At 48.4% G+C, this 21,834-nt stretch overlaps 7 protein-coding genes across 7 annotated transcripts; 3 read left to right on the top strand and 4 right to left on the bottom strand.

The window, feature by feature from the left end:
- Nucleotides 1-273: 273 nt before the first annotated feature.
- VTP21DRAFT_1251 (uncharacterized protein) lies at nucleotides 274-1,440 on the bottom strand (the record flags this gene model as incomplete). The annotated part of the gene is made up of 5 exons (XM_069391318.1): nucleotides 274-471; nucleotides 566-622; nucleotides 687-833; nucleotides 911-1,242; nucleotides 1,305-1,440. The coding sequence occupies 5 exons, from the start codon at nucleotides 1,438-1,440 to the stop codon at nucleotides 274-276; spliced, it is 870 nt and encodes a 289-aa protein (XP_069251372.1).
- A 161-nt stretch (nucleotides 1,441-1,601) lies between these two features.
- Nucleotides 1,602-2,985, top strand: VTP21DRAFT_1250 (uncharacterized protein; the record flags this gene model as incomplete). Its single annotated transcript, XM_069391317.1, has 9 exons — nucleotides 1,602-1,691; nucleotides 1,751-1,785; nucleotides 1,857-2,015; nucleotides 2,082-2,118; nucleotides 2,205-2,300; nucleotides 2,373-2,400; nucleotides 2,466-2,582; nucleotides 2,660-2,746; nucleotides 2,840-2,985. The coding sequence occupies 9 exons, from the start codon at nucleotides 1,602-1,604 to the stop codon at nucleotides 2,983-2,985; spliced, it is 795 nt and encodes a 264-aa protein (XP_069251371.1).
- A 705-nt stretch (nucleotides 2,986-3,690) lies between these two features.
- VTP21DRAFT_1249 (uncharacterized protein) lies at nucleotides 3,691-9,598 on the top strand (the record flags this gene model as incomplete). The annotated part of the gene is made up of 5 exons (XM_069391315.1): nucleotides 3,691-4,010; nucleotides 4,089-5,886; nucleotides 6,004-6,109; nucleotides 6,172-7,428; nucleotides 7,551-9,598. 5 exons carry the CDS (start codon nucleotides 3,691-3,693, stop codon nucleotides 9,596-9,598), a joined length of 5,529 nt encoding a protein of 1,842 aa, XP_069251370.1.
- A 492-nt stretch (nucleotides 9,599-10,090) lies between these two features.
- VTP21DRAFT_1248 (uncharacterized protein) lies at nucleotides 10,091-11,062 on the top strand (the record flags this gene model as incomplete). Its single annotated transcript, XM_069391314.1, has 1 exon — nucleotides 10,091-11,062. The coding sequence occupies one exon, from the start codon at nucleotides 10,091-10,093 to the stop codon at nucleotides 11,060-11,062; it is 972 nt and encodes a 323-aa protein (XP_069251369.1).
- A 578-nt stretch (nucleotides 11,063-11,640) lies between these two features.
- Nucleotides 11,641-12,817, bottom strand: VTP21DRAFT_1247 (uncharacterized protein; the record flags this gene model as incomplete). Its single annotated transcript, XM_069391313.1, has 3 exons — nucleotides 11,641-11,903; nucleotides 11,997-12,049; nucleotides 12,138-12,817. 3 exons carry the CDS (start codon nucleotides 12,815-12,817, stop codon nucleotides 11,641-11,643), a joined length of 996 nt encoding a protein of 331 aa, XP_069251368.1.
- Nucleotides 12,818-13,679: 862 nt separating this feature from the next.
- Nucleotides 13,680-15,301, bottom strand: VTP21DRAFT_1246 (uncharacterized protein; the record flags this gene model as incomplete). The annotated part of the gene is made up of 2 exons (XM_069391312.1): nucleotides 13,680-14,000; nucleotides 14,087-15,301. The coding sequence occupies 2 exons, from the start codon at nucleotides 15,299-15,301 to the stop codon at nucleotides 13,680-13,682; spliced, it is 1,536 nt and encodes a 511-aa protein (XP_069251367.1).
- A 2,360-nt stretch (nucleotides 15,302-17,661) lies between these two features.
- Nucleotides 17,662-19,729, bottom strand: VTP21DRAFT_1245 (uncharacterized protein; the record flags this gene model as incomplete). The annotated part of the gene is made up of 7 exons (XM_069391311.1): nucleotides 17,662-17,800; nucleotides 17,890-18,293; nucleotides 18,357-18,632; nucleotides 18,711-19,087; nucleotides 19,164-19,238; nucleotides 19,304-19,367; nucleotides 19,442-19,729. The coding sequence occupies 7 exons, from the start codon at nucleotides 19,727-19,729 to the stop codon at nucleotides 17,662-17,664; spliced, it is 1,623 nt and encodes a 540-aa protein (XP_069251366.1).
- Between the last annotated feature and the right edge of the window lie 2,105 nt (nucleotides 19,730-21,834).

Raw genomic sequence — 21,834 nt, 5'->3', positions numbered from 1 at the left:
AACCGTAACGTGTTGATAGTAGTTGTACTTCTCTCTCTCTCTCTCTCTCCCCCCCCCCCCACCAACCCTCTCTCCTTCTTCCCCTCCCCTGAAAATATGGTTTGGCATTTGAGTTTTCTTAATCACCCTTTGGTTCCAATAACATCGTACATACCCATCCCCCACTCATCCATTCACCCTTCACTTTCCCACTCAATGTCTCTTTATCCCTTGGCTTTTTTTTTAATACAAAACCATCCATATTGGCATCTAAAATATACAATTTTTAAAAAGCTACAAGTCTTCTATGCCCAGAATAGTCCCACTTTCTTTGGAAAGTTCGGTGAGGGTCACTCGTCCTCGTGTGCTGACAAAATCGGCGAACGCTTGGAATTCTTCAGGGGTCATGTGAACATAGGTGTCTTGCTCCTCGTCCAGGATGCCCGTCAGTAATTTTCTTGATTCCAACACGTCAATATACGCCAGCACATTCTATTAGAACGGGGGGTGGTGTGGCGTGTGGGGCCACGGAAAAGTAGGTTAACGGCAAAGTAGGTCGAGGCAGCTAGGGTGATGAGGTGTTTACCTGCCTAGAGATTCGCAGTGAATCGGCCAGATCACTCAGCGATGCTCTTTTATAGGACTGTGGCGAGAAATCTAGGCGTATTAATAGGATGCATAGGGCAAAGAATAGGAAAGGTGTCAACCTTGATTAACTTCAAAAGGCCAGGGAGTGCTTTCTCCATTTGCTTTTGCAGCTTGAGCTCTTCTTTTTCCTTTGCCGCCTTCAACTTCTGCTGCATGGCCTCTTGCTGTTTGGCCAATTTCTCTTGCTGAGCCCGCTTTTTCTCCAGCTAGAATGCAAATCGCCATATCGAGATGAGCTCTGCAACTATAAAATGAAATCAAGTAGGAGAGCAGACTTGGCTACCTCTTTCGCAAGACGTTCAGCCTCCTCCTCTTTTCGTCGTCGAAACTCTTCCTCCACCACCTCGTCCTGTGCACGACGCTGTTCCCGCTGTAGCATCAAATATTCATGATACCGCCGCTGTTCCTCCTTTCGCTGCATTTTCGCCGCCCTCTTCTTCCCAAGTTTTCGGACCCGAGTAGTAGAAGAAGAGCCCTCCCCAGCGTTGTTATCTTCGTGCTCATTCTCTTCGATTTCCCCCAGTTCCTCCTCATTGGCATCTGTGGCAGTATGGCGCCTATGGACGCCGGTAGAGAGGTCCTCTCGAGCTGTGGTTATCGCTGCTACATCCTCATCTATCAGATAAACTTGAATTAATTGGACTGGAATTCGCACTAATGCAGAGCGGCCCAGTTACCATCGTTATACTCTTCGGCTTGATTACGCAACCGATTTCGCCACCTCACCCACAATATTATTGCTATAGAGATCAGGCATACTATGATAGGGATATACAGGATGAATGAGACGGTGGGCGATTTAGATTTCTCCATTCGTGTTCCTATTGTGACTTCAAGTAGGCTATGCGCTTTTTGAGCGCATTGTAAAATTAAATTTCGCGAAGCAAAGGCAGTCACAATAACAGTGGGCAACCTCTCTAGAAGTACTTGGCTTGATTTCTCTGCTTTGGCGGTTGGTGTTGATACGCATTGCTATGGCCGAAGTTAATCCCACATTGGTTGCCGGTTCCGACCAGAACCTTAATTCCTTTTTTGTTCAGCTACGGAATTCGCTCGATGAGCATGTAAGCATTAAATGAGTAGATCTTGACACTTTGGTTGTTTATTCACGTCTATATCTCAGTACGATCGAAGGGAGCGTATTATAAAATGCTCAAGGTTGTAATAAGATCCCAAACGTTGTATTCTGGGCTCGGCTAGGCTACTAACATGGGGGCGTGTCTTAATAGGGACATCACGGCATTAAGCAAGAAAATGATATTTTCTTTGCATCGGATTACGCAGCGCCCAATGCATGCTGTGTTCAAGGAAGCAGAGGAGCGAAAAAAAGAAATCATTAAAAAGTTTGAGGAGGTGTCGGTCGAGTTAGGTGGAGGAAACTACTACAGGTAGATGGAATTGGTTTTTTTTTTCCTCACCGCAATGTAATCCCAGCATTATAATCCTCATTCTAGATATTTGCGGTCTATTTCGCCTGCCATTCAGGAATATGTAAGTGGGATCATCTCCTATGCTCTCCTTTTGTGTCTGCCTTATTTATTCATCATCATTAAATATGGCTCTGCTCATATTTCTAGATCGAGGCTCTCGCTTTTTGGGAGTATCTAAAAAATGATAGGCTTATATCTAAAGAAGAAGTCGAGAAAACATTGGTGAATTCTGAAGGACAGCAGGTGCTGAGCTTTGGCTTGATTGCCCTTGTGGATAATTAGTATTTACTGACGTGATTTTTTTCTTATTTTTAGCTACTAGCCATCACTGACGAAGATTATGGTGCATCCCCTGCCATGCATTTTATCCCATGCCCTGCTAATATCATCTCACTTTTCTTTCACTAGTCCTCGGAGTAGCGGATCTGTCTGGGGAGCTTATGCGGTATGCCATCAATTGTGTGGGGAAGGGAGATCACGACACAACCTTGAAGATCCGGCATTTCCTCCGAGAAATGAAGGGCGGTAAGTAGATGCGGAACATTATATTAGCAGCCTGTTAGAGAGCTGCCAGGTGTTAATGGCATTTGGGCGTTGTTTAGAATACGATCTTATTACCGTGACTGCACGATCCGGTTTGGGGAAAAAGCTGGATGCGATGAAAGCCAGCTTGAACAAGGTTGAAGATGGTGAGTGAATATTAGTGCAGGGGGTTATGCTTTACAAGGAACGACTCTTAGCGTTATGCCTGAGACTGACATGCTCCTCCGCCTTCTCTCTAGCCTGTTACTCCATTCGGATACGGGGTAGCGAATATCCCAAGGAAATGTTTCTCTTTGTGGTCAACCAGCTGAACGCTCGAAATGAGGAGAGGGAGGAGGAGGGGGGGGGATTATTAGTGGCGGCTTCCCACCTGGCACTGATGTAAGCAGCCATGAGTGCTGTTAGAGGTGGATGCTGGGTGAAGGCCTCACATCCTTCCATTCAGACGAGAAAAAAAAACGCAATACGTGTAAATGTTTTATGATTGTTGCTAAATTGTCTTTTTATTTTTGTTAAATTAAAATTATTTTTAACACTCATGCCATATGCCCATAAAAGGCAACCAAACACGATCGGTAATGAGAGGAGAGGTGGTTGGAAAACAAGTTGGCAAATTGACCGACGACCCAGCCAGTGTGAGTCGAGGGACACCTTCATGCATATCAATTAAATTGAGTGACAACTCAATTCTATATTAGTCTTTTTGGAATAATGAATTGAAACTGTTGAGGAAAAAGGGGGGAAGAGCCGGCAGACGGAAAAACGGGTGGACGGTAGGCACGCGTCCTTAGCCTTACTTTGTGGTTCTCTCCTCCCCTTGCCTGTATTTATTTTCTCGTACTCATCCTCATCAAGGGCGCCCTTTCCTTCTGTCCCTCCCCGCCTCATCAGAGTCCTAGTCTTTCATGCTCGAACCCCTCTTTACCCCCCATTAAGCTCCATAGCTCTATTCCATTTACTACATCTTAATACAATATCCTAGGTGTTCCTCCTACGCTTACCCTAGGGTGAGGCCGCATTGGTTGCATCATGGATCCATTCGTGTGCTCACGCTTCTCTCTTTTGCCTGCTTTGGATAGGATCTAATACGATGGGAAAACGAAAATCTAGCGACACAAAAACCAACCTCATCCTGCTGCAAAACATCGCGGAGGATGACATCATTGGCAACCTCAAGGAGCGATTCCAGCAGGGCCACACATTCACCGCCTTGGGCGATGTTGCCTTAATCGTCGTGAATCCGTTCAAAGAGCTGCCATGCCTGAGCGAGGCGACCAGTGCAGAGTACGTGCTTGAGTACAAGAACACAGCGAAGGACCGCGATCCACTCCCACCACACATCTACAAGCTCACCTCGAGCGCCTATTTTCATATGCGGCGCACCGGGTTGGACCAGTCAGTTGTGCTCTGGTAAGGATGCAAACTCATTCAGCTGCTTCTGAACGATTCCCATACTAAACTATCCCATTACTATTGCTCTGACCGCAGTGGTGAGGTGGCAAGTGGAAAGACGACGATGTTCAACCATGTCATCTTCCAGCTGGCCGCCTTGAGCGCACACCAGAAAAAGGTGTCCAAGATTCCAACCCAGGTCGTGAATTCCGCGTTTGTCGTCGAGGCGTTTGGCCATGCCAAAACCGCAAAGAACGACAACGGCTCCATGGTGGGGAAGTACTTTGAGGTCCAATTTAATGAGCGCGGACGCATGATCGGCACCAGAGTCCTCCCCTATTTGTTGGACAAAGCGCGCGTCGTCTCGGTTCCGGAGCATGAGCGCAACTTTAACGTGTTCTACTACCTCCTGGCCGGCGCCTCCAATGAGGAGCGCAACCACTATCGCCTCACCGACGCGTCGCACTTCCGGTACACGAGCATGGGAAAGACAATTTGTATCCCCAGCGTGGACGATGCCGCCAGCCTGAATAACCTCAAACTCGCGATGAAATCGGTCGGCTTCCGCACGAAGCAGATCGTGCAGATCAACCAGCTCCTCTCCGCCATCCTGCATCTCGGAAACATCGTGTTCTACGACACTGCCAACAACTCACAGGACGCCGCGCGCATCCGCAACCTCGACACGCTCAACTTCGCCTCAGAAATGCTCGGCGTCGACCCGCGCGCGTTGGAGAACGTGCTCACGTGTAAAACGCAGGTCGTCAAAAGAGACATGATCACCATGCTTCTGAATGCAGAGCAGGCGGCGGCGCAGCGCGATGGCTTGGCCAAGGCCCTCTACTCTCTGTTGTTCGGGTGGATCCTCGAGCACATGAACGCAAAGCTCAGCCGCGACGACTTCGTCAGTTACATGGGCCTTGTCGACTTTCCCGGGTTGCAGAGCGTTCCGATGAACAACGTGGAGCAATTCTGCGTCAACTTTGCCAACGAGCGCTTCTACCAATTCATCCTCAAGCGGGTCTTTGACTACGCTGAGTACCGCGAGGAGCGCATCACCTCGGTCCAATACATCCCATCGCCGGAGTCCGACTTCATCAACCTGTGCAACCGTGGCCTATTCCGAGCCATGCACGAGCCCGTCGACAAGCAAAGCAGAACTGACGCCGGGCTGGTGGACTCGCTCGACCGCTCCTGCAAAGCGTATGATTCCTACGTGTACATTGCGAAGAATATCAACCACGCGCGCAGCTTCGGCCTCAACCACTTCATGGGCAAGGTCGTGTACTCCTCGGACGGCTTTTGCGATCGCAACAGCGATGCGCTTGGCGCGGACTTTGTGGCCCTGTTCCGAGGCGGCACGGACATCAAACCCACCTCCAACTCGTTTATTGCGGGCTTGTTCGACAACAAGCAGCTCTTCCTGCAGTCGCACCCCCGTAACAAGGACGCGATCATCAACGCCCAGCAGCTCAGCGTTCCCCTCCGGAAGCCCACGTGTCGCAGCCGGAATAACCTGGACGCGGAGGAGTCCCACAAAAGTATGATTTGTCTTACGACCCAGGTGCGAGACGCAATCGAGGACCTGGTCACCTCCCTTGCCGACACTATGCAGTGGTACGTGTTTTGTTTGCGGCCAAACGACTCCAGCCAGCCAAACACGTTCGAATCTAAGCTGGTCAAGGCCCAAATCCGCAATCTCAACCTGACCACTCTCACCCAACGACTCAAGATTTACTACCCAATCGTGTACACGCTAGCCGAGTTCTACGAGCGCTATGCCGTCGTCCTCAAACCCCTGGACATTGAGGTGCGAGATATTCGATCCAAGGTGGAGACGCTACGCTCTCAATTTGGATGGTCGGCCAATGCAATCGATGTGGGAATATCCAAGGTGAGAACTTCCTCCTCCTTTCTTCCTTCCCTCCCTTCCGCTCCCCCCCACCCTTCAGTGGTCGGATGCGTGAAATGGGCGTGTCTTTAATGCAATGTAAATTGTAATTTGAAACAGGTGTTCTTGGCAGAGAGTGCTTGGCGAGATCTTGAGGATATTATTCGTGGGATGGACAAGAGTGATAATCAGCGAATGAAGAGTGAACGGGCCGAGATGGGGAAGAGTAAGTACAGAGGCGGCTTTAGATGGGCATTTGCAAGAAGGGTGCTAACGTCTGAAATGCAGACCCGTATGGCCGCAGTTTCCAAAACCGGTCCTTTATGTCCGGGGATGATCTGGGGACGTGTGACTATGCATCGGAGGACGAGTATTTTGCCGAGCGCTTTAATGAGGGAGACTCCGTGTTCGAGTCGGAGTATAACATCCAGATGGGGATGTACGGGAACGAGAAAACCGACGCGAATGGGCAGCAGGTCGAGGAAATGATCGAGGATGTGCCGGAGACCTCGAGTGCCCGGAAACGGTGGCTCTTCCTGGTGTGGCTGTTTACCTGGCCCATCTCCAACTGTTGTCTTTCGGTGTGCGGCTTGCGCCGCCCGGATATGCGCATGGCATGGCGCGAGAAGGTCGCCCTCTGCGTCCTCATCTTCTTCCTCATGGGAGTGGAGCTCTTCTTCATCATCGGGCTGGAGCGTATCATTTGCCCGAAGCAGAACGTCTTCTCTCCGGATGAACTGAAGGCACACAAGGACCCGAGGGAGGCCTACGTGGCCATTCGGGGAGAGGTTTTCGATTTGACCCGGTTTGCGCCGAACCATTGGACAAGCAACCTGATCCCCCAGAAGGAGATCATGGCGTTTGCGGGAACCGACGCGTCAAGCATCTTCCCTCTCCAGGTGAGCGCGCTCTGTGATGGGATCACGGGCGTGGTCGACCCCACGGTCACCCTTGACTACCGCGTCAACTCGACCAACAGCATCGCGCGCTACCACGACTTCCGCTATTTCACCCAGGACTACCGCAAGGACTGGTACTGGAACCAGATGACCATGCTGAGAAGCAACTTCCGCGTGGGGTACATGTCCTACTCGATGCAATCGATCCAGGATGCGGCCGACAACCAGTTCCGGCGATGGGCGGTCTTGAACAACATGGTGTTCGACCTGTCGGACTACATCGCCGGAGGGCGTATGGCCAAGGCGCCCAATGGCCAGCAACCGCCCCCGAACGTGGCGGTGGACTTTATGCATCCGGCGATCGTGGCTCTCTTCCAAGGCCGCGGTGGCCAGGACATCACGGACAACTTCAACGCGCTCCCCCTTGAACCGGAGGTCAAACGGCGGCAGTATGTTTGTCTGCGGAATCTATTCTTTGTCGGCAAGGTGGACACCCGGAATTCCTTGCAATGCATGTTCGGCGAGTACATTCTTCTGGCAATTTCCGTCTTCATGTGCTCTGTGATCTTGTTCAAGTTCCTGGCAGCCATTCAGCTGGGTGCCCGCCGCGAGCCCGAGGAACATGACCGGTTTATCATTTGTCAAGGTAGGTTGAACCAATTTAGTGTTGGTTCCAACCCTTCTCCTCCTCCTCCTCCTCCTCCTCCTCCTCCTCTCCCTCCTCTCCTACGTCTATTTAACGATTCCTTTCTTTTTCTGCACTTCCAGTGCCTTGCTATACGGAGAGCGAAGAATCGCTGAGAAAAACGATCGACTCGCTGGCCGTGATGAAGTACGACAATAAACGCAAATTGCTCATGATCGTGTGCGATGGCATGATTGTCGGGTCGGGCAATGACCGGCCCACCCCGCGAATTGTCCTCGATATTCTGGGGGTGGACCCGAACACCGACCCCGAGCCACTCAGCTTTATCTCGTTGGGAGAAGGCGCGAAGCAACACAACATGGGCAAGGTCTATTCCGGGCTGTACGAGTGCAATGGCCACGTGGTTCCTTATGTGGTGGTGGTGAAGGTGGGGCGGGTGACCGAACGCCGGCGCCCCGGCAACCGTGGGAAACGCGACTCGCAAATGATTTTGATGCGATTCCTGAACAAGGTGCACTACAACAAGGAGATGACCCCCTTGGAGCTCGAGATGTACCACCAGATCAAGAACGTCATCGGGGTCAACCCCAGCATGTACGAGTTCATTCTGATGGTGGACGCCGACACCGAGGTGATGCCCGACTCCCTGAACCGCCTGGTATCGACTTTTATGCACGACACGCGCGTCATCGGCCTTTGCGGCGAGACGATGCTGGCGAACGAACGCGACAGCTGGGTGACGATGATCCAGGTGTACGAGTACTATATCTCGCACAACCTGTCCAAAGCGTTCGAGTCCCTGTTTGGCTCCGTGACCTGTCTGCCGGGCTGCTTCTGCATGTACCGCATCCGGACCACGGAGAAGAACATCCCGCTGATCGTGAGCAACGCCATGGTCGAGGACTACGGCGAGAATCGAGTCGACACGCTGCACAAGAAGAATCTCCTACACCTCGGCGAGGATCGCTACCTGACCACCCTGATGATGAAGCATTTCCCGACCCACAAGCTCAAGTTCATTCCCGACGCGCAGTGCAGAACCAACGCCCCGGACCGGTGGTCCGTGCTGCTCTCGCAGCGCCGCCGCTGGATCAACTCTACCATCCACAACCTCGCCGAGCTCATGTTCCTGCCCCATCTGTGCGGGTTCTGCTGCTTCTCGATGCGCTTCGTCGTGTTTATCGATCTGTTCGCGACGCTGGTCATGCCCGCCATGGTGATCTACCTGGTCTACCTGCTCTTCATCGTGGTGACGTCCACCTCCATCGTGCCCTGGGCGTCGATCATCATGCTGTGCGCGGTGTACGGCCTGCAGGCGTTCATCTTTTTGATCCGGCGCAAGTGGGAGCATATTGGATGGATGTTCTTCTACATCTTCGCCATCCCCGTCTTCTCCTTCTACATCCCCCTCTACGCGTTCTGGCACTTTGACGACTTCTCGTGGGGCAACACCCGCGTCGTGGTTGGCGAAAAGGGGCGCAAGTTCGTGGTCACGGACGAGGGGCAGTTCGACCCCCGGCAGATCCCGACCAAGAAATGGTCGGACTACGAGCAGGAGTTGTGGGAGGTTGGCACCACTGCCTCGCGCGATTCGAGCGGTACCCGGTACAGCTTGGGATCGGTGCGCCCCGCGCGGTCGTTTGTCGCCGATAACGCAGACGCCCGCAGCCACTATACAACGAACCACTCGGTGATCGGGGACCAAGCGAGCGCCCGGGTGTCGCTGCGGGGCGCGTATGAGCAGGACGGCCGGAGATATGCGGCCCCCTCCGTACGGAGCGAGACCCTGCATCAGCGCGGCCCTCCCCTCATTGATCGCGTGCCGGATCGTGGCGCCCCCTATGCGGACTATCCCGGGGGCGCGAGCAATCGAGGGTCGATGCCCCTCTACGCCCGACCCATGAGCCCTGCCCGGCCGCCAAGCACTTCGAATCTCCGGCCCTCGAGCCAGTCCATGCACAGCGAGCGCAATCTCCCCGAGCACCCGCACGTGCCCTCGGACTCGGAAATCGCGGAGCAAGTCAAGCGGATTGTGTCGGGATCGGATTTGATGACCATCACCAAGAAGCAGGTGCGGGACGAGGTGTCCGCGTACTTTGGTGTGGATATGACCCCCAAGAAAGAGTATATCAACCTGTGCATAGAGCTCGTCTTGCAGGGCAGGTTATAATGCTGCGCTTCCCCCCCCTCCATCCCCCCCTCCTGCTTCCTTCCCCACCCTCTCCTCCCCCTCTCCATTCTTCATCCTATGTAACACCTGGTCTGGCCCTCTCTCCTCCATTCAGTGGACTCTATACTATGTTCATATAGAATATACGCGTATGAGCCTATAAGAAATTATATGCTGCTTTTTGTTTTCTGTTTATCATTTTATTGCATCTCACGCATGTTTTGGTTCACGTCCTTTTTTTTCCCGTTCTTCTTTATCATATTATTTTAATCCCTGTTTTCTTGGCAAACTCATCCTAATAAATCGATTTTTCATTTTCCCACCTGTCCTCTTTTTTGTTTATTTTTTTTATTTATATTATCGCTTTAATTTCCCTCAAAGTTTCGTACAACTGAACATTCTTTACACCCCCCCTTCCCCTTCTGAAAAGCGTTTTTCCCAAGCTTCAGGTACCTCTGCTGCTGAGAGACTAGCCGGCCTCCCGTGTTTGACATGACCAGCTCATTCTCTGCCCTCCAATCTCTAGCCGACAGCCCCTCCTCTTCCGTCAAGGAATCCTCGCATCAGGGCACAGCAGAACAAGCGGCGGCAGACACTCCCACACCCCCCAAAACTCGCAAGACCGCCGTTCGTTTTCGCACCTCCGACGACATCATCCTGCTCCAACAGGTACTGTCGTCAAATCCATACGCGGCCGTGCATGGCAACATCCTTCAGAAGTGGGAGGAGATCTCCAACAACATCAATCTGCAGAATGGGAAGGAGACCACGTGGAGAACCTGTCGGGACCGCGCGATGACACTGCTTGACAATTACAAGAAGGAACACGGGCTTCGTCAACGGAGCTCGGCCACAGAGGAGGAACACAAGGAATTGGTGCGATTGGTCTCGATGGTGCTGACCCTGAGGGAGGATTCGGGACGAATCTACCGGGAGAGGCAGCCGATGAGAGATGGTGGGGTAGATCGCCCCGCAATTGGCACGCATACTTTACGCGAGGACACAACCGAGACTACGCACAGTCTTGGAGACATCACGCCCTCATCCTTTATCTCGGCTACCCCCTCCTGCGCTCCCTTGATGCCCTCTTCCGCCCCCTGTCCTCTACCGCCTACGGCCAATGCCGCTCATGCAATTAGCAGTACGGCTGCCAAACGCAAACACACAGCCGAGAACGAGCACTCGTGCGATCTCGAGCCCGATTCTCGATGGCACGATCGTGTTCCATGCGATCTGGTGCGGCAGGAGCTCGAGTCTGTACGAGTGAGTCTCCTCAATGCTATTGGGAGTTCGACGGCCGCTGCTGCCGCAGCGGCCACCTCGCGACAATCTAGTGACGCTGAGTACTGGAAAAAACGATGGGAAGAGGAGCACCAGGAGCGCCTCAAAAAGGAGGAGGATTGGCGCCAAGAGAGGAAGCAACTGCTAGAACTAATACAAACACTTGTCCAGAAAAATAATTGAGCATTTATCTATACAATTCTATTTTATATTCCCCCACCATCCCTCCATTACCATCCTCCTTGTACCCATAAACTCCTGATATTGTATTTTGTCCTTCTGTATTTTGTATTTTTTGCATTTTTTTTTTTCGCCCTCTAATATAACCTCGTGTCTCTGTCTTGAGGCACGCCCCAGAAAGAAAATAGATATAGACCTTCATTGAAATAGAATAAAGTGGCTACAGAAGGATGAAGAGAAGAAGCTATACAAAGCAAGAGAATATATATAAAAAATTGTAATTAAGTTAAAAAAAAGAAAAGCCTTCCTCTGGTACTAAAATAATACAATAAAATATAATATAACAATAGAAGAATAAAACAAGCAATTTCTATCTAATATACACGCTAAAATGAACAAAATAAAATAATAATTCCAAGTATATGTAAAGGAAAATAAAACAGAAGAGGAAAAAAGAATAGAGTAAGAAAAATTTGCAACAGCCTCGAGAATATGTATATTACATGAAAATTTAACAAATACCACAAGGAGGAAAAAAAAGTTGAAGCCGACAAAGGCGCGGGGTGAATAGATGACGGGGTTCATTTTCTCCATTCTGAAGTGCCACCTGCGTCGCCCATGGAGTTCATGTCCTGTCTTTGATTCTGAAATCGTTGCATCATTGCTTCAAGCTCACGGTTTCGCATGGCTTGTTGCTGAAGCTGTATCTTCAAGTTGCGGATGTAGTCCACGCTCTTTTTCAGAATCACCCCTTTGTTTGGCTTTCCGTCGAGGAAATTATCCGGCAGCAGAGCCGAAAGCTCCTGTATTCGCTCATTAATATTATCCCGTCGGCGACGCTCGACTATAGAACGAGAAATAGCAATTTAATGAGATAAACCACTCTATAAAGTAAAGGATATCCGATGGATAATTATGATAAGAAAAGGCCACGTACCGGCATTGTGAGACTCGCGTCGACGTCTCCTTTTCTCGAAAAAGAGCTGGGCTCTAGAGTAGTGGCAGTAGAAAAAAAGAAAGTAAAGCACCCGCAGTTAATCTCATAAATGCAACGAGCTGCAGAAGCGCTTTTGCTTACTGCTTCTGGTTTTCCGGGTCGTCTGAGTCACCAAGATTTGCCACCACGCCCGATTCTCCGCTAGGCATCTCAAGCGAGCTCGCATTTGACCCGGGGAATGCATCCGGCTCTTGGATACTAGTTCTGTTGTCTAACCACCTGTCGTTTATCGGCATGGGCATGGCCTGAAACCCGCCAAGCTCTGCAGAGGGAGGGCTACCAAATACTCCCGCACTAGTACTTGATAGCGTCTGACGTCGAGTTGGCATTGAATTCATGGTAGCGGCTCGCGAAAGCCCAAGCTGAGATGCGTCGAATGAGAAGCCGCGGGTTGGAGAGTATGGAGAATGTCCGTAGGAAGAGATGGTGATATGTGACGGGGAACCGATCGGGGTTGCAGAGCCTGGGGATGGGATGTTCACGGTATCGCCGCCATCACCACTCAGAAATGAACCACTATGGTCACCTATCGCTGTTGGTGCATAGCTTGGAAGATGGGATAAAGAATGCATGGTAATATCCATTCCTTCGCCACCAAAATCGCACCTTTCAAGGTCCTCCATGTTCAATTCAGCATTTATCTTTTCCCGGCTCTGGCGTAAAAGAGACTTTTGCACATGAAAAGGAGTTGGGTTAGCAAGACGAAGCGGTTGCTGCAGGGTGTCGGACGAGGTACTTTCGAGTTGTTCTAGAAATGACATAGAAGAGCAAGAAGAGAATTTGGAATCCGAAAACCGCCTTTGAGGCGCGGCTTTATGTATAATTAGGAAGAATTAAAAGAAGTCGTAGAAAAGAAAAGGGAAAAAGAGGATGAATCCAATGGATCGATAAAAACATAAACAATAGGACAAACGAGCTCTCTCCCTCAATGGTTGATTAGTGTGGATAGCCTTTTTCATTCAAACCTTTTTTTATCCTCCTCTACAAAGGCTTTAATTTTTTTTTTCCACCAGACCAGATGACGTTAGCAATCGAATTACTCCTAACACTGGCGCTGGCAACCAAGGTATTAATAAAAAGGATTAAATTAATGTCAAAAACGGATGATGATTAAGCTGTGAAATATACTTAAGCAACAACATAAGCTTAAAGGGAAATAATATATACCATATGTACTCTAATCGATTTAGAGTGAGCTGGGAGCATACGGAAAGAGCCGGGAAATCACAGCAAGACTATACGATTCATTAAATATTCAATTTTGCTTTTACTTCGTTAATACGCTATGGTGCCAAATACGAGCATGCATATCCAAGAAAGAGTAATGAAGAAACCATGCAAATACGAAAAGAACATCATGAATGAAAAATAGTAAGATGCGATATCAGAAGAGATATAAGAGAGAAGAAAGAAAAAAATGTTAGACATTACTGGTATAGACATTAATGGAAAACTCAAATTAATACGAAAGGAAAAAAACCTATAAAAACACAGGAGAGCAAACCATAAAACGGGGGGGAAGAAAGGTGGCATAAAAAGAGAAGAAACGGAACAAAAGAAAATGCGTATAAACACTATATATAACACAACCCTCCAGATAGACAGATGATGCACCCTTTTCCTTTAGGCCAAAACATACGACATGATATTTTTACTTGTCATCCACATCATTGCTCGCTGACTATACTGCACTGCAGTCATCAGCCATCCATACCGGCCCCAGTCGTGGGCGGCGAGGCTGTAGTTATGATGGCAATTAATACAAACACGCCCGAAATAAGTTGACTTGCCAGAAGTATCTGGGAGCGAGCACACATCTAACCGAGCTATCCCGGATGAACATCGTCCACAGAATATCTCACCACATACTCGACAGTGGTGGCGGCGACGGAGGAAATTAAAGTCGCGGAAGCAGAAAGTGCAGCATGAAGAATGCGAGTCAGGCTGGGGAGAAGAGATGGGGAGGGGGGGTACGAAAGGATTTAGGCGAATGGTTTAAAGAAAATCGCAAACAGAATTACTCTAATTACCTTCCAATGCGCCCTATTAAAAGCCTCTAATAGATCATTTGGCTTTAGAACTTCTCTAATGAGAAGATTCCAGCTAAGTCGAGGGCTGGGCTCAGGGTCTGAAAGTCCCTCGTCCTCTTCTACGGGATGCTCCTTATCGTCCAGATCATCCGGCATGGTGGCCTGCATCCACATTGCAATTGAATGAGTAAACACACAATTTTCCGTGGCATACTCTTCTGGCACTAAGTCCTCCGTCACCACGTCACTCTTCTCATCCCTGGCAGCCTCACCGAGCCGCTGGTTCTTTACTCTTGGGTGCTGAGTCACAGTTGTGGCGGAACCCCACGGAGCAGGGGTGTCCGGACGTGCGAGAAGATCATCGAGAAGTGCCCGGTCGACGAAAGAGGAGATGTCGGAGGTTCCGACTGACTCTACCTCCGCGGTCAGCAGCTCTTGGGGATTGGCAGCAACAGGCTGCGACGACTCATTGTGATTGAGGTGGACGGGCAAACTACGCGAATCTACGAGCCACGATAGATTGCATGAGTAGTCGTCTAGGAGTTCCGTGAGTAGAGAAGAGCGTCGTTCTAATGGGGGAATAGGCCGCTTTCGAATATCGATATCGCCATCTTTATCCTCTAACATTTCATTGCCAACTAGGCTTTGTCTATAATGCTCTGCCATGTCATCCACTTGGTGGTCTTCGAGAAAAGTTTCGAAAGGCATCGCAGTAAGGCCATTCGGGGCAAGTGGGTGCAATGGCTTAAAGCTGGACGCCATAAGTGACCTCGAGGGCTGCGGAGTAAACATGTATGGGTCAATTTGTGATTCGTCGTTGTCGCTATCCGCCTCTTCACAAACTGTAACATCAAGTCGCGTATCCACCTCCAACTCAATTTCCTCCTCCTCTTCCTCCTCTTCTATTTCCTCCTCCAACTCCTCTTCCTCCTCCTCTTCTTCCTCTTCATCACTTTCTTCATCATCCTCGCAGAGATCGGGAAGGCTGAATGGCTGCGAGTCTGAAGGCCTTAGATACCAAAGTCGAGGAGGTTCAGGTGGAGCAGCGACATGCTGAATGGTGGTCGCCGCAACATTGGGGGGAATGGTGTCGGAAGTCCTTATTTTGGTTTGGAGACCATCTTCTAGAGTGGGGGGTCGAGAAGTAATGAGAGTGCTACCATTCTCGATGACTTCCTGGATAAGGAGGGGTATATTGCCGCGTAATTGCTCCATGGTAAATATATTTTACGCTTTTCCAACTCGTCTGCTTTACAAGTCTAGATGAGCATCGGGTTGCCGTGTGACACTGATGAAATAGAATAAAATAAAACGCACGGGAAATAGAGCGGGGGGTATAGTAAGGCTGATGTAATGAAGATGCACGCCAGCACGAATCACCACATGGGGGAGTAGAGAAGGCGAAGGTAGGCGGGGGGAAAATGGGGGAAAAGAGAAAATAGGGAACCAAGTCCTTGGTAAAGAGTCCAAGTTTTAATACGAGAACGGGAACGAGGGATATAAAGGGGGAAAAAAAGCCTGGGAGGTGGAATGAAAAAAAACCGGTGTATGAGAAAATCTCGTTGCCATATCAGGTGTGTGACAAGAAGCGATCAGTAGAAGAGAGCAAAACAAACAAATCCTCCACACAAAAACCATAAAAAACTCAACAGGTCTTTTATTGGAACAATCCAAATCACAAAAGGCACATTGCATCAGCCAAAGACCATGCTATGCAGCACAACCATCGGTTTGTTGTGGGTTTGTGTCCACCTTGCGTGGAACCCTTTTCCTGACGGAGGCAACTTCAAGCTCCTACTGGAAGCAGCCATTACACCGAGAAACCGCCATGAGAATTTCCTCGCGTCGTTGTCCCTCACATCCTAAATCCCCCATAGTCCTCCTCGGCCAACGCAACCAGGCTCAATCGAAACTCTGCACCGTATTCAGCCCCCGCATGCTCGTCGAGAAAAACCATCGACCACCCGAGTCTGTTTACATCGCAACAACCCCTTCTCCATCTCAAACCTCCCAAAGCCAGCCCCTCTGGGCCCTCCCTCCCCCGGCCGGGCCTGGCCGAATCTGCATGGATGCAAGAAGCTTCGTAATGAAGCTCTATTTTTTCGATTGTTTTCTGGCTCTTTACTCACCTCCCTCAAACAGGAATGTCGATTCTGTTAGCTATTACTCAATTAATAAACAGATAAGCAAAATTAGCATTTGAGAGAACCGGGAGCCAATTGAGACCGGCCTTTCTATCTAGTCACATGAGCAGAGCGAGGCAACTCTGCGAGAATAAACAGGTTCCATTATCAATTCTATTTTGGCCCCTCTCCACCTCTAGCAAACCTCTTTAGGCTCTTGCAAAGTGAAAATAAATGAATTCTATTTTCCACTTAAGATTGCGGAAGCCGCCTCATTTGCTGAGGCATTGATGACACAGGCCTAACACAGCAACGCCTTCCCGCATTTGGAACAGAGACATGCACAATGCTTATTCGCCCCCCTTATTTCATACAAGTTTATTGACAAATATCAAAATGACTCTGGGAACACCCTCCCGTGATACGATCAAGGGTAGAAGAAATGGCTGCATTATAGGATATATCCAAACGCTAATAAAAGACCTAACTTCAAGGGATATCGTGTCAGCGAATGCCGAACAAAGTGAAAGTGAGAACATGGCTCGACCCCTTTGGCCAGCGACTTGGGACTTAATGTGTGCACAGTGGCTTAGTGGAAAACCTCCTAGCATGGCTTTGCATTGCTCGCCAATTTGCACGGGATCATATACATGTATATATACATGTGGAAGTAGTACAGAGGCATTTTTATCCCCTCTTTGACAAGGCCAATGTTAAAAAAGAAGGTGCTGTGCCCGCTACCCTAGTTCGCGAGAGGGTGGGGAAGGAGCAGAGGTTTGGGTACAATGAGTCATGATGTAGAAATGACGACATGGCGCCACAGTGAATTTGAGTGCAAGCCATCTACTGCACACATGGGCAACCCCACTTTCATTGTATTTTTTTTATGGATTAAAGTATATGAGGATGAAGTCGAGGCAATTCTTCAAGAGCAATGAGCTTGCTTGCTTTGCCCGCCATGACTACAATCGTGTACCCTCGACATGGTGCTAAAGTTGAGTTTTGACAAAGGGCTTCCACGCTTTTGCGAAAACTCAATTGTGTACCCAAAACAAATCCAAATCTCAACAAATATTGGAGCTCGGAGATTGGAGTATGAGTGGAAAGATGTACAGGGAAGCTTATCGAAGGATCAAGGTGAGAGCTTCTGTACTTATGTTTATCTGTAAAGATCAAGTACCATATTCCAAAACGTGAATTCTACTTCTCATATTTCTAAACGGTTGAGAGTAGATGGGGATTTCTATGGAACTGAGGTGGATGCGTAGAAATAAATAATAGTTTATTATTACAAGCGCAAAGCATATTGAACATTAGACTGAGCGTCATAGTAAACAAATTAAACGTTGCATTTAACCGAGATATTAATGTAGTGAATCAAGCGTAAGAGGGTTGGATAGAGCAGGGGAAAGCGTGGAGGAAAGAAGAAGATGGAAAAATAGGCTCAAGCGATTAAATAGGCTTGGCCTGCTTGTCGAGCTCTTGTAGAAGTTCGTCTTGTTTACGATTGAACATTCTGCTATGCTTGTAGCCATAGAAGATATAGATGAGAATGCCAAGTCCCATCCAAATAAATACACGATAAATGGTTCTGTTTCCAGGAGAGCAAGATTGAAGAGGTTAGCATCCGAGCATCAATATTAGGGAAGGAATGAAATAGGCATGCCCCCATATACATACCCTCTGTCGGCAAGAGCAATTAATAAGATACTGATAGCGCAGCCCAAAATAGGGAAGATCATCCAAGTGAAACCTGGCCCAGGGATCTTGAAGCGGCGAGGTTCGTCAGGACGTGTGAACCGCAAGAGAATGATACCAATGTGCACCAGGAAGAATGCAAGCAGGGTGCCTACACTTGTCATATTGGCAAGCAAATCCACGGGAAGGAAGCCACCGAGAAGCGAACAGATGGTGCCAGTAACAATGGTGGGGATCAAAGGGGTTTTGAATCGCGGGTGAACCTTGGCGAAAGCGGTGGGGAGGAGACCATCATGCGCAATCGAGTAGAAGATACGCGATTGGCCGAGCATCATGATGAGAATGACGGAGGTGAGACCAATGCAAGCACCGAGAGTAACAATGATCTAGAAGGAATATAGGATAAGCTGGAGAAATAACCAGCCACAAGGAAGCGTTGGCCGACTTACGGTTAGCCAATTTTGGCCGGTAGGTCCAAGGGCAGTTACAATAGGCGCCGTTACATCGGTTTTGAATTCGGTGTAAGGGACTAACCCAGTCAATACCAGTGTAAACAAAACATAGAGGATGGTGCAAATCACCAGAGACCCCATGATTCCGATAGGCAGATCACGTTGCGGATTTTTCGATTCTTGACCTGCGGTCGATACTGCGTCGAATCCAATATAAGCGAAGAAGACGACCTGGGCAGCTGCAAACATACCGGTGACTCCATAATGACGCCACTAGAATGAGGCATGTTAAGGTAGAAAATTAGTTAAAAAAAGGTATATTTGAAGGGGGCAATGGGGGCTGTGATTTACGTTATCATCAATTCTGGGTGGGAACAAAGGGTCCCAATTATTGGGATTGACCCATTTTGAGGCGGCAAAAATGAAGAGAAGCACGACAAAGATCTTCACAGAGACAAAAATGTTGTTTGCAAGCTTCGATTCGCGGATACCCAAACACAAGATAATGGTTACGCACACAGCCATAAAGAATCCAGGAAGATTCATGTAGTCTCCAGTCACGATGAATTGAGCGTCTCCATTCGCGGTCTCTTTGAATTTGATGGGAGGATTTGTGAACCTCTCGTCAACACTGGCCCCGCAGAGCTTCAGGAAGGCGACGAAGTATTTGCTCCATGAGACACACACACTTGCTGCTCCAAACAAATACTCGACAATAAGATCCCAACCTAATCGCCCCGATCCAAGAAAGCAATAGATTGAGTATAGATAGTCTCCAGAGGAGATTCAAACAGACAGAATTACCGATAATCCAAGCAAGGAACTCTCCCATGGTTGCGTATGCATATGTATATGCACTACCCGACACAGGAATCATACCTAGAAATGGATCGAGGAGGATTAGAACAGTCACATTAAGCTTAGCCAATGAAAAATTTACATACAAGCCATTTCCGAGTAACTGAGCGCCGCGAAAGACGCAGCAATAGCAGCCACAACAAATGAAATCTTTTCAAAAACGGATCCAATCAGAGTAAGCTTCCTGTATGGAAGGCCAAAGTGGAAACTATTTCTTTTCTTACCATAACTGAGGGTCCAGCGTAGAGCTCTGCCGCGAGACCTCCCAGAACGAAAATACCTCCACCGATAATACCACCAATACCAATGGCGGTCAAATCGAAGGCAGTTAGAGCACGCCTTAAAGTATTTGCATCGTCGCTTGTTTCATCTCTAAGGCGAGCGAAGTCTTTGCGTGCGAACAGGCGAGACACAATTCGCTGTCCCGTGGACTTATTGGAAAGTGCATGGTCTAATTCTTGGTTGTAGAAGCTCTTTCCCACCGAGTGTTTCTCTTCTTCGTGGCCCACCATGGTTCCTTTTTTATCTTACTGGGGGTATAGGAGTGGAGTTTCTTGGAGGTGGATTAGGAATTGAATTCAATACAGTGCAAAGAGAAGAGAGAGAAAAAAATCTCTGGGGCAGGAGAACGACCAAGAACAATTGTGAGAAAAAAAAAGTGGGAGAAAACAAAAATGAGAACGAAAACGAATCCAAGAATTAATACAAGCACTGGAAATGCAGATATTTATATCTCCAGGTCATCCTACTTTGTCCATTTAGGAGAGGCTTGTAGCTATCGTTGAAATGAAAAAGTTCTAAAGGAATATGGTTTGTGCTCATTCATACTGGGTGTCTTGTGACGACAAACCTTAACCTCTGTAACGTTTTGGAATAGTGATTAGCAAAGTGAAGACAAATATTCAAGCGGAGAGCAAAATCGAGAGGGACAAAGCAAAATTCCAGAAGGGGGAGAGTAGAAAGAAGCCCACTTCTGTTTCCTTTACACAACCCAGGTCAAACTAGCGCCGTTTAGAAGCGAATGCGGCATGTACACACAAGATTCTTGGCAGAAATGCGGCTTCGTCTGGTCGAATTGCACTGAGTTTATCAATAAAAAGTAGGTTGCTGGGAAGTGCGCGCCTTACAAGACAACGAGTCCACCTCTAAAGGTGCGCATTCACTGTGAACGTGGCAGCGTTAAGCTCGACTGAATAGAATTTAGAGGGCTCAGCCAATTCTACTGACGAGAATAATCAGTAAAATTTACTGATTATTCTCGTTGGACTCGTTGGCCAACAGCATGCATTTAATTCTTACTGTTGGCTATCCAATTTTCACCCATGCCACACAATAGGATGTTCCACCTAAAAACCACAACTTTCTCAAGCATTGATTGCAAGTTGCTCAGGTGTGCACATGCACACTCGAACCTAATTAGGGTTAAACTTTGGCCTTAGAATGATTGGCACTCGGTAAACTCAGGCGGAACATCGGCCGGGAAGAAAACCCGAGAAGCAAAAATTGGGCTTGCACTCGTCTACCGAGAGCAGGAAGAGCGAAAGCTTCCTTCCTCCTCTTATGGGAGTAAGGGAGCATGAATGGCTTCCATTCAAAGCATAATTTAAATCTTCTGGCATGGGATATTGAACCGTATTTTCTCAATAAATAGTAGAAATATATACATGTGTGTATTTGTATATGTTTATAAATAGGGTGTGTGCATATATATATAATGTCTTTTGGTAGTCGATAGAGGAAAGGATCGATTCCATGGCAGGCCTATTTGAAGCGAGACGCACCTCGGAGGAAGGGGGAAAGGGGGAGAATAGGAAGGGGCAAAGCGTGAACTCTCACCCAGGAAACAGGTGTATCCAGCTAACTTATCTGCAAGCACCAACCTGATCCTAGAAGGATTCTTTGCCTCAGCACAGGAAAATTCCCGCATCCATCCTGCTCAATTCGAAATGGGAGCATTACTATAGTGGTTGATCGAAGGCGGACTTATGATCAGGGAATCTAGTAGAACCAGACGGGGAAATTAGCCTCGACTAAAAGACTCTACTTTGTCCAACGCGATGCTATAGATCTAACAGACCATCTGCTTATCAATTTGAAATTGCGAAGGAAAATTGAACTACAAGACTGACTCAATGAGCTTTAGGAAAGTCTATGGCTCCAATTTGGTGAAACGCAACACATTGGTATCTGTTGTGCACAAGAGTGAACGAGAGATAAACAGAATGTAAAATACAGGACATCTACAAATACGTGATATACTTCTATCGGGTGGCTGCTCTAGCATAAATACCTGAAACAAAAGGGTTGTAACAGCCTTTACACGCTTGGCAGTGGTTCCTGCTGAGGTGGAGAAAAAAAAATTATCATGGGTCGGAAGTCATACCTAAACAAGATGAATCTATAAAGAAATATTAAAAGCACAGCAGCCGCAATCCAGGGGAATTGGTACCACCGATATTTATCAATCGGGTGGCTGCTGCGCTATAACCGCCTTAACCAGCGTGAAGGTTACACGGGATAGATTGTGTTCAATTCTTGTCATCTTGGCTTTCTTTTTAGGAGAGTATTGGATAGGCTTGCCTATAAATAATCCGACGAGGGCATGAGTTTTACATCT

The sequence above is a fragment of the Calcarisporiella thermophila genome, assembly GCF_041956535.1.
Source record: "Calcarisporiella thermophila strain CBS 279.70 unplaced genomic scaffold VTP21scaffold_11, whole genome shotgun sequence".
Taxonomy (NCBI): Eukaryota; Fungi; Calcarisporiellomycota; class Calcarisporiellomycetes; order Calcarisporiellales; family Calcarisporiellaceae; genus Calcarisporiella; species Calcarisporiella thermophila.
Note: the sequence above shows the minus strand (reverse complement) of the source record. Positions and strands in the feature narration are given on the sequence as shown.